This window comes from Uloborus diversus, unplaced genomic scaffold (genome assembly GCF_026930045.1).
Source record: "Uloborus diversus isolate 005 unplaced genomic scaffold, Udiv.v.3.1 scaffold_75, whole genome shotgun sequence".
Taxonomy (NCBI): Eukaryota; Metazoa; Arthropoda; class Arachnida; order Araneae; family Uloboridae; genus Uloborus; species Uloborus diversus.
In genome coordinates, this window is record NW_026558956.1 from 259361 (window position 1) to 271664 (window position 12304).

General features: G+C 32.7%; 1 protein-coding gene across 1 annotated transcript in view; it reads right to left on the minus strand.

The window, feature by feature from the left end:
* LOC129233810 (eukaryotic translation initiation factor 4 gamma 3-like) overlaps nucleotides 1–12304 on the minus strand; it is a 126481-nt gene that overhangs the window by 73714 nt on the left and 40463 nt on the right. Inside the window, 1 exon segment of the mRNA XM_054867785.1 lies at nucleotides 10140–10728. Within this exon segment, the coding sequence (XP_054723760.1) occupies nucleotides 10140–10728 (589 nt within the window).

The following is a 12304-nucleotide window of genomic DNA, read 5'->3' on the forward strand; positions in this document are numbered from 1 at the left end:
TGAAGCAAGGCATTTCCGCTTTTCTGCTCAAACATTTTGCTGAGTGTCAGACACACACACAAAAGAAAGAGGTGGAAAGAAAGGGAGCTAAGATTTTTCAATTTTTATGAAGTTTAACAATACTTAGTCTTAATGGGGATTATGTCCCACCGATAAATGTTTTATTGTGGGAAGAGGACTTGGGCCATTTTAAGAATCAACATTGTGTTCCTTCGATGGTAAGTATCATTCTTTACTATTATTATTTCAAACTTTAAAAATTTATAGTAAGTGCTACATTTGTTGAAAAACGTTAGGTTAAATTTGAAACTCAATTATCAACTGCAAATGAAACACTTCAGGCATCTAAGAAGAAATGCAAACATATTCATTCCCCAAAAGATTTTAGCATTTTGCTAAAGCTTTTTTCCCTATTTTAGCTTTTTTGCTAAGGAACTTTTGAACTCAGCTTAAACCTTGAAAAAATCAAAATGGTTTAGCGAGAAATTACATAGAACTGAGTGACTTTTTTAAAGCAGCTTTTAAATTTTTTATTAACAGCGTCTATTACGGCATGCCCAGCCTCAATGTCAATCATGCATTTACATTTGAGTCCATACATACACAGACATGCTCATACACACAAGCCTTTACACACATGCCTACATGTATACACACAGGTCTACGCACACACACAAGCTTACACATGCAAGCATGCGGTCCTACACATACACACACAACTATACACACGTAACCGTCCAGGAGGAGGGGTAGGCTTGGGGCGACAGGAGCTGTTTCTAGAAACAATAGCCCCAATGAGTAGGGCCCTGTCGCAACTCGTGATTGCGAAAAACATAATTTGAATTCAAAATTTCAAAATTCAAATTAATTTTTTCCTTCTTATTTCTTCCAGAGTTTTTTTTCTTTCTGTTTCTTATATTTCAAGTGTGCTGCTTTGCACAACTGTGTAATTTTTTAAAATTTACATCAACATTTTCCAGTATTATACCAAGTCTTATCACTATGAGAGCAACAATTGTGCCTTAACTCATGTTTGGTTTGTCACTAGACACAATTCTTTTATTAAGCCTCTCTCCTTTTGGCCATAAGAGAAATTCAGGACAGCTTTAACAAGTTTCGTCAAATTTGGTTAGTGCAGCTTTTCATCCTTCAGGTTAAAGATAAAATTCCAATACTTATTGACGGGGTTATCTGCTACATTCTTAGGAATTCGCAAACTCCACGCTCGAATACGCCACTTTGCGGTGATTTATAAAACTGCCAGGAAAACTAAAACATTGCCACGTTGCGTTCCACGTATGTCTGCTGACGTAAACACAGGCAGTTTGTTCTGAGTATTTATTAATGCAATCGATGTGTCTTAGTTTGCTTTCAGCTACAAAAATTAATTCATCCCTTAGTAGTATTCTCGAGTTTCTCAAAATAATGTTCGTTTTCATTATTTCCTTCTAAAATTTGAGTTGATTGAGAAATGGTGAAAGCGAAAATTCTGGATTAACAAACTTGGATAACGTTACACAAGGTAAAAATTTTTATTGTTTTGGATGAATTTGTAAGAATTTGTTTTTTTTAAAATCTTAAATTAATTAAATTAACCATATTTTACAGCAGCATTTAGTTGGAAAGGACAGTATGCAAAATATTTTCTTGAATATATTATCGTAGAACAAAATAAAAAATGTTTAACTGAGAAAGAATTTACTTTATTCCTTTTATTCTCAGCTGAAAGGTTTCGCCAAATTTGTTTAAAGTTATAGTTTTAGTATTATGCGAGCAAAGTAGCCCTGGCGAGATTTCGCGTTTTTAGTTAAACCATTTTTAATTTTTTTCATGAGTGGAATAAAATGATAGTAAGATTACAGAATTCGATAAGTAAAAAGAAATAATGGTCAATCAACTGAAAAGAAAACTACCACCATATATTCGTGAGAATTTTGTTGATGATTTGCATAACATGACATAATTAAATCTTAACTCAGAAATTAGAAAAATCGAAACAGAAAAATTTTAAATTAACCGATTTGGGAATTCGAGAGAAATAACTCGGCTACAAATGCAAAACAAGCGCAAGCAAGGCAAAAAAGTATCATCTTCTTTCGATAATAATTTGTAATGTCATATTGAATTTTCTAGCATTAATTGTTATTCTTGTCAGGCCACAATTATTATTTAGTTTTTTCAAGAATTGATTAAATATCGAATTCAACATTGTGGAAATAGCTGCTTAGAACTACGAACTACGTAGTTTGCATTAATCTTTGACGTTTAGTAATGCTTCTTGAATTCTCATTTCTTTCTACGTGGGCCAGAATATCCACAAGACTTTGAAAATTAATTTAAAAAGAATAAAGCGGAAAAATCATACATTACGAACAAAAATCACAACACTTTTAGCATTTTTTTCGTTACCACATGCGCTTGTTTTAGTTTTTTCGTCCGCCATTAGACAGTGACTACAGTGCCCCCTATAGTTGCGAATATCTTCGTCATTGATGTACATTAGGGTGTATCCACAAAAAAAAAAAAAAAAAAAAAAAATTCTCAACTTACACACCCTCTTATATTTTTCCTTTTAGTAAATTTTCACTAGTTTTCCCTTTAAGAGCTTGTTTTTTCATGAAGCATGGCATAACTTTCAATGAAATGCCACATAACTTGTTATGCATAAGGTGTAGAGTTCTTCTGGGGTACCAAAAATATAGGATTCATAGGAAATATAGGATGGTTTTGACCTTTTTTGAAAAATATAGGATTTATAGGAAATATAGGACGACTTTGATCCCTGTAATTAAGGATTCTTCACTATGGCCACAATTTGATTATATTTCGAGGGCTAAGCACCACCTTTCAGAAGTGGAAAAACCTCTCCTAATTCTTTACTCCACTTTAAAGTTGTGTGTTCCCTTTTCAATCCAATAGGGGGCTCTGATCTCTTTTTCTCTCATGATACAAGCTTGCAGGGAACACCTACAGTTTAAGGTAGCTATGGTCTTTCTCTTTGCCTGCTTTCCTTGAAAAGTCCAGATCGCAACCCCTTGTTACATTGAGCCTCATTATATCGCAGTTTTCAACTGTCTTCTGAAAATTAAGTAAAAAACACTTTTGGGAAGAAAAAATGTACCCTTTTAAGAAAAGTCTGCTCTTTTTATGAGCTGAACAAAACTGGTATGTTGTACATTAATCAGAACTTATTGCAATTTATGTTGCAACTTTTAATTTTTATTTCACGAGGAAAAGAAATCAAAAATTTGAAATTATATTTTTTCATCTGAAAGAATAATTGATAAACTAAATGATTTTTTTTTTGTTTTTACTAAAAAATTCCAATAAACTGAATTTGTTGTATACGCACAAATCATTTATTTGGACATGAAATAAATAATCTTTTTTTTACAACCTTGGTCATAACACATTTTTGGATATATCATGTCTGCAGCTTACAGAACTTATCGACTCTCCCCCCCCCCATACCTGGGGTGGCATGCGTGGTCTATAATAACAGAAGTCCAGAAATTCCTACAATAAACTTATCCAGATGTTTTTTATTATTTTACTGAAAATATTTTATTTACGAACAAAAAATCCATCCTGTCTGAGCAGTTCAAAGTGTTGACCTAACTAAAGTTTCATCATTAACTGCCATAAAATCTGGAGCCACTTAACATTAAAATAATCTGGCATAAGTTTGGGAATTTGGAATCTGTTCAGAGCTTACATAATTAGAACAAGATTAATGGTTTTTAACTGACAAATTCAAGAGTTAACTTGCATAAATGATTTTTTCAACATGCTTTATTGTAATAGCTGTGCAAGTTTTACTTAAGTAAATGTAGACTTCGTTTATCCAAATTAAAACTTTAAGGACAGGTCATTCAGGAAAGATCCTTATTTTGATCAGATGTTTTAGGGTTTATTCATTAAATTTCAAAGCAATGGAGAAATAATTTTATGAATTTAAGTTGTTTAGATGCTGCTTTTTATATTTTAACAGTATTTATGATGTTGAGTGTTTATAATCAAGTTTTGTGTGCCTTTGGTAAAATCCTGTTCAAAACAGTACTCTTACTACAAAAAGTCCATATGCAATTTGTACCAAGTTTTATCTGTTAATCCATATTAACTCTTCAACATTTTTCAGGAGCAAATAACATTTTTTTTTTTTTTTTTGAGAATTAAAAATTGTGGCACTCCCAGCAAATTACAATAAGAAATTTTGAAAAATATTCACATAGCTTTTGATCATGAAGGTGAGCTTACTTCTTTTCTAGAAAAAAAAAAAAAAAGGTTTCTTCTCTAACAAAAAGCATGTCCGGAATACTGTCGCAACAGACTGAAAAAAGGTTTGAGATCAGCCAGTTGATTGCAATCACAGGTTACTTATCACTGTTATAAAGCATATACAGTAAAACCATTCCGAACGGACACCACTATTATCTGGAATTTTTAATTCCCCCATCAGCAAGGCATATTAGAAACCTCTCTCGTACAAACACCAATACTGATACAGACCTATCAATTCTTTTTTTAGACCACACAAAAAGCAGGGGTAGAAGTGATCGACTTGTCACATATAGGACATTTTCCACAAGAATTATAGGACAAATATAGGGCACATTATACGAATAATTTTGCTATGAAAAAATAAATAATACATATCATATATTATTTAGTTATTCTTATCAATGATTTTGTTTAAAAAAAAACCTCAAATAATATTATAACTTACATCTGAAATGACTTTCCTGTAGTTGAAAGAATAATTTTTGAAAAAGCAAAGTGTAATTTATAGACTAAATAACTAAACAAAATTTGAGCAAAGATAATTTTATTATTTCTTCCTCCCTCATGACCCAAGTACTAATTCTACTATTCTTTGATAGTGCTAAAGGGTTCAGTTTAGAACCTTTTGAACTTGATGGAAAACAAAACAAAAGGCTGTTGCCCCCCCCCCTCTCCCCCAAAACAGCAAAATTCTAAAACCAACTTCAGACTTAGTTCTCGAAACTCCACCCAATATAGGGACGTCACATTGCTGTAGCCAATGAGCGAAGATGCCTGTTGCTTCATTTAGTCAGTTTCGTTTTTTAATTTGAAATTCGTTTGGGGACGTACTTTCAGCTATATTTCAGCGAAAAATCCGATGTCAGAAAGTTTATTTACTGATCTTTTTAAAAGATATACAGGGTAAAAAATGGGAATATAGGAAATATAGGACATTTTCGAAAAATATAGGAAATATAGGACGGTTTTGATGCTTTTTTTTTGAAAATATAGGAAATATAGGATCTATAGGACTACTTCGACCCCTGAAAAAGATTAAATAAAATCAAAGTTTTAATCTTTTTATTTTCAAATTATGTGACTTAGTAATAATACAAGCGTTACAGCTTAGTTGCACGATTAGAAAGGATACAATGTCGAGTAAGAACAAAATGTTGTAAATAGATCCTCCAGAAAAAATTCAGGCAATATTTGAAAAGAACAAAGAAATTGGTTTTTTGACCAATGAGTAGAACTGCTCAATACTGCAGCAATTAAGTAATCTGATTAGCCGAAACCACTGAGAACTTGCATGTGCACACTCAGAATTCATGGATTCACCAATTTTACAGCATCTTTACCATGCCTCATTTTTTACTCAAACCATGGGGGCACAAGAATCAAAGTAATTATTCAAAGGTTATTTTTGGAAGTAGGAAATAATTAAAATGACAGCCATTAATACAGGGTTGGGTTTTTACCAGAACATGGGAAAAACTAGGTTTTTACCGGTAAAAACCTAGGAAATTCTATTTACCCTTGTTCATTTGCTGGCAGGCAATGTTTTATTATGTTCACCAATAAGCTTCTACATATATTATAGTTTATAGTCATCTATTAGTTTGTACAAATATATTTATTGCATACTAGAAAATAACCATTAGGCCATTGGGCAAGCTATAAGATGAGGGCTATCTCATGTGTGTGTGAATTTCAGATGTAGATTTTTTTCCTTTTCAAAAATTATTTGGGAAGAGCATGGGCCATTTTTTCTGCTATTAAAAACTTAAATTCATAGTTCCATAAAAGTTTCAAACTTTGTCAGTAAGTATATATTAATTTTAAAAAAATAATTTGTGCTACATGTGCATTATATCAATGTAGATGACAATCTTATTGTAACTCACTATACAGGTACACATAAAACGTATTTTGTTACCGACTGTTAAAAGGACATAAAGACTTAAGATTGGTAAATCCATGACTTTTTTCCTTTCGTTTAAAATTTTAGCTTAGAAATAAAAAAATAATTTCATTCATTTTGATGCATGAATTAGCTTAAAGATTATATTTTTGAAAATTAAATACCTGATTAAAATTGCAGAAACAATTAGTACTTTTTAACATGAAAATTTTTACAACAACGTATTTGTTATGCATTAATATAATGTTTATTAAAAAATATATACATTATCAAGTCATCAGGACTTTTTTTTTTGTTTTTTTCTAAAAGTTGGCAAACATCTTCATTTATTCTTCATTATATATTATTTTGAAAAATATTGATTTGAATTGTTTTAGAATCAGTTTTTTTTTCTTAAAATTATTAAACCGTTTGCATGCAGAAACCTGCTAAAACAATTTAAAATTTACATTTCATCATCACCAAGTAAAAAGCTGCTGACTTTTTTATTTATAACTCCCCCCCCCCCATCCCGAGTTCAAAACTCATTTTAAAGCGGGGGAGGGGGGAGTAAGTGCTGTTGAAAAGTAAGTAATAACTTGTAATAAATGATCACTCACTGAAAATCGATTTTAATTTAATAAAAAATGGGAACTATGCATGTTTACAACTTTAAACGTGAACAATTTTAACCATAATTTACTTTAAAAAACCAAAACATGTGCACAGATGACAGAAACAATAAAATATACCATGCATAATTTTTTCCCCAAAAGAAGGTAAAAACCATGGGGAAAACAGGTTTTTCCCGAGGGTGGTAAAAATTGATAAATACCACAGGTGGTAAAAATCATGCAAATCCTGCATCTATATTGCTTGGTTATCGGTGCATATATATAAATGACTGATAGTCTCGCCACAGGTATTGATACAAATCTGCTCTCAATTCTAATTGAAAAAGGTATGCCTGGAATGTCACTACTTTTTACACCCCCAATAAATTAAAACACAAGAAGCCTTGTATCTCTTGAAATATTCTTCTCCAAGCAGCCACTGGATGAGAAACTATGTCCACAATACTCAGAAAGAAATTTACAGCTTTCAACTTGCTAAAGGAAAATCTAAGTGCTTTATTTGATCTCACAAACACCACTTCTCAACTTCATATAGAAAAGGTCACTGAAATAGTGTGTTTTTGAAACATTTTTACTGCAGGGGGGGGGGGGGCTTAATTTTCTACACAACTTACAATACAGCTGTTATTTTAATTTAGTCCTGCATAGCTACCCCCCTTCCCCAGCAAAAAAAAAGCAAGGGGGTTCAAAAGCACTCATCTTTGAGAGACTTTCGTAATCGCAAAAATTAAGTTCTCGTTAAATATCCTTTCACCTCAGATTTTTAAATTTTTGCTACTGTTTATATGAACTTCCCACAATCACCGATATCATTATCTTCATAAAAATTAAGAGCTTTTACAATATCAAAACTTTCTCCAAAATTCACCCTGGCAACTCTTTTATCCACAAGTGCAACATGAGTCCAAGTAAACGGGAATGTGTAATTGAAGGAAGGTGGACTGTGCCCATTGCCTTCGTAACTTCCCAAAGCTGCTTTTGACTTCACTTTTATGAACATTACTATCTTCTCTTTACATATCTTATGTTATTTTCAATAAAATATTACACATTAGTTTTTTTAGTAATAAATGTAATATGGTGGTAACAAAAGCCGGGGAAAAAAAGTTCCCCGATAATATAGAAATACCCCGATCGAGCACCAAAACTTTCCCAGATTTTACAATTGAGACTTTCACACAGATGTAAAAGATAACAACATTAAAGAAGAACAAAATTTATAAAAATAACAACAGAAGGTTCATACACTTGTGGTTAAAAAAAATTCCGAGACTTTCCCAGGTTTTTTTTAAGAGAATTCCAGGTTACATGCTTTATTCAAAATTAAGTGCTAATAAAATTATTTTTAAAATGTAATAAAAATTGTTAGAAGCAATAATGGGGAAGACGCAATACTTTTCCTCTTAAATTAAAAAAAAAAAAAAAAAAAATCTTTGATTTTTTTTCCTCTCTCAAAATTGTTAACATTCGTTAATTACTTGTTGAAATTAAAGTACTTACAATTGTTTTAATGTTTCTTTGTCGAAGACTGCACAATTAGTTGAAATATGCTAAAATTGCATTAGTCTATTTTCCACGTACATACAGTAGATCAGTGGTGTCGTTGGGTTTTGAAAGGGTCGACATGCTATGCAAGCCCCATCTATTGAGGCTCAGAAAAAATAACTCCCTTTTACAAACACAAATCTCGATAAATTATGAAACAAACGCATAGCTGTCAACATGCCAACTTTAAAAATCTTACAGTGTACACTTGGTTATATTTTTACGCTTTTTTGACCATTATAAAGCAAAGTATTAATATTTAAAGTATTATAATATTCTCAAATCCTTACCTTTACTTGATCTGTGCTTTTATAAGTAATTGTACATTACAGTTTCTCACTTAAAGAACTAAACTTTTATTGCATTTGAAAAATAAAAAAAAGCTGTTTTATATGACACGAAATAGTTCAAGATGCAAAAAATGAATGATCAAAGACTTAAATTAAACAACAGGGTACGCACAGTGTGTAGAAATTATAAAATGCTGCACTACGAGAGTACTGTACAGGGAATTAGTAATATTATTTCTGAGCAAAAAATGAAGATGATGATGCTTTAAGCTCCATGATCAGATCGTTATCTAATACATTTTTAAATACGGTTGCTTCGCATTTTCTTTAAAATGTTTCCATTTATGGCAACAGCCCATCTTCCTAATCTCTTTAATTCAAAATACAAGAGGAGCTCCCATTATCATAATATTTACTTTGCTTAAACATTACTCTGCAAGCTTCAATATTGAAACTAAGTTTCGAAATCTTTTTGTTGCGACTTTTTAATTGTATGCACTGTAGATTCACTCATAATTTGTGTTGTGCTACCATTGACATTTGGTAGTTGTTCAAGCACATTGAGAATCTTAACCCTTTTTATTTTTTTGTCAGAAAATTTCTTTTTCCTCCCGTCTTCAAACTTTAGATGAAACACTGAGGTGCCATTATATTTCATCAAGTTTAATATTTAGAATGAAAAAAAGATGAATGAAAGACACTGAGTTGATATTTGGTGCCCTAACAGCGCGATGTGTAGACTAGTTTGGTGTGGGAACTTTCGCTGTCAGTGATGCTAACTGGATGTTTAATCAGTAAAATCAATATTTAGTAGCCAATAAAGAAGCCGATACTTCCTTCAAAAACAATGAGGACGAAGAATTCACGTTAGTTATATATTCGAAAAATTCACGTTATAGCCATTTCGAGTAAGTTGAATCGCGTTGTAGCGGGAATCAACTGTACTTTAAAGTAAGGTTTGTGATTTTTAAAAATTTTTCCAACAAAATCAAAAAAGTCAGATTTTTTTAAAATTTAAATCAGATTTGATTTTTAAATTCATGATTTTAATCAAGTTGATTCAAATCAATGAACTCTGCTTTAAAGTTGTTAATATAAAAAAAAAAAAAAAAAAATGTTTCTAGCATTTTCGACTTTTATAAGTACATGAACTGCCAAAAGTGTTATAACTGTTAGTAGTCAATAAATGGTAGTTAAAATGGCAAATAGCAGAACCTGATGCATGAAAAAACTTAATTTCATTTGGAAAATACAGTATAACATCGATTTAAGGATTGTCAAGGGACTGGAAAAACTTAGCGTTATATCAAAGCTATTGTTAAATAGAAGAGCATGAACATTAAATACGGTCAAATCGGACCAGTGAAATATATCATTAAATTGAGGAAATCAATAAATCCGGTATCGTTAAATCAAAGTTATACTGTACTAGCAAAATTTATAATTTATATAAGCATCTTTAAAAAAGAAATTATTAATAAAATGTATGGGGGGAAAAAAACTTACTTTCAATGGAAGAAAGTTTTTCTGCTGGCTTTGTAGAATTAACTATGGTTATCGTTTCAACCTTTTCCTCTATGATGGGAGGAGGCTCTTTATAACTCTCGACGACCGGCGTCGGTGGCGCAGTGGCCTCTTGGCTCACATTTACCATGTCCATTGCTAATTGCGCATTCACTTTATTCAGTTCTTGAACACTAACAAAGCCTACACTTTTTTCTTGAGGGGAATCCAAGACCGGGGTCATGTCCTCTGCTTCTACGACTGGTTCCTCTTCTTGACAAACCTCCTCCTCACAGGCCGGAGGATCCGGTTCTGGGACAAGCTCCGGCTCTATCCGTACCGGGCTGGGACTTTCTTCCCGGTATTCTTCTACGGGGATGCTGGTATCTATCTCGTAGAATGGCTCAGGTCTAGACCTGCTCTGGTAAGTCTCCTCCTCGGGGGGCTCTACAGGACACATTTGTGGTTCCGGAATGACTCGCGTCTCTAGGATTGGTGCAGCCTTTGCAGGCATGTCAGTCTTATCATTGTTTGCAAGAGCTGCAGCTACTTGGGTCGCAAATTGAACACATATATTGGGGTCTGCATTTTCCTACAAGAACACAAAAACTGTTTAACATTGAGCACTTAAACAGACATAGGGTTTCATGACCTTATGTAGAAAATTAATAAGAAAACACATTTCTCCCAGGCATTAAATAAATACAGTAACCTCTCAATCCATGGGTGGGTGATTCGCTTTGTGGTTTATTCATGTCAAAAATAAATAAATTAAATCTTTGAAGATTAACTGAACCTAGAAAAAACACGCTCTTTTTACTTAACAGGTGCAAAATCTATTTTTAGGCATTGCTTTTTCTTTCTTATCCCTCCCTTCCAATGACATCAAACCTACCTGAGTCAAATTGGTTTGAAACCCGATTTTTTTCATCTACACTCGTTACATGTGTACAAACTATAGTCTGGGCAAATCTAGCCAGGCATCATCTTAATGCTGCGAGTAGGACCTCCATAGCCTTTGCAATGCTGCCAGTTAAGTTTGCCCCTACTATAGTGTTCACTCAGAGGTTGAAATTTTACCATCTTCATTACTGAAAATTTGAGAACATATATAAATTTTCCCATTTCCAATATTTTTATTTCTACTCATACATTTGGTTGATAGGCAGAGGAGAAAATAGTATGGAAAGGAAGAGGGGCGGATTTATAGTCTATTCATGGGGATAGTGGTTGAACACTATAAAAGCCACCCGTCTCTGATCCATCACATCCTATGTTCAATTGCTCCCCCAGCCTTTTACTAGGGCTTTGAAAACTAATGTTTTTACATTTTAATGAACACGGTTTATGTCTACACAAAATACGATGCTTCCAATACATTTTCAAAAAAATTTTTACAACGTGAACATTGTTTTGGATTTGAGGCTCATAGGAATGAGTCCTATACTCTGGATTTATGCCGAAAATAAGTGAAAACATTGTAAAACTAGCCCTCAGGAAATAAAGATCGGTTTTGTCGATTTTTTTAATATTTAAAGGGAGAATACCCCCTATGTGAGTCTCCCAACTTGTTCCAAATGTTCATGCTTTTGTACTTTGCACCTGTCTAGCCCTTCAGAAGAGTATTAATGGCTAATAAAATGATTGCTTTAAATTTAAACCATGGCTGTGAAATCGTCGAAAGCTAGAAAAAATTGGGGGGGGGGGGGCATTTTCAAAAATTGAGGCGTATAGGGGGAACACTGCAGTCGTATTTGGATTCAGGAAGTCATTTTACGTAAGAATCAGCAAAAACTGTCGGATTTTTTTTTTTGAGGAGCAGTGTTGTTAAAGTTTAAAAAAGTGGAAGCTTGGATGAAAATTAATAAGCGGGTAATGCCGTCCCTTATTATTGCTTGTAATTTCTTCAATTTCATATTGTTGTTTTCGGAAAATGCGATGGCGATTGCCCCCGACACCCCCTATTAAATCCGCCACTTGAAAGGAACCCCTTGAGGCATTTATATATAAAGATAGGAGTGATTGAGCTTAGTTCAAAAAACTTCCCCTTCCTTCCATGGTTATTCGGTTTTTTCCACCAAGGAAAAAAACTGCCTTACACGAAATATGATTTTGCCTATGTCGTCCAAATTTTTTTTAGTAAATAAAAGAGTACATAACAAATAAAT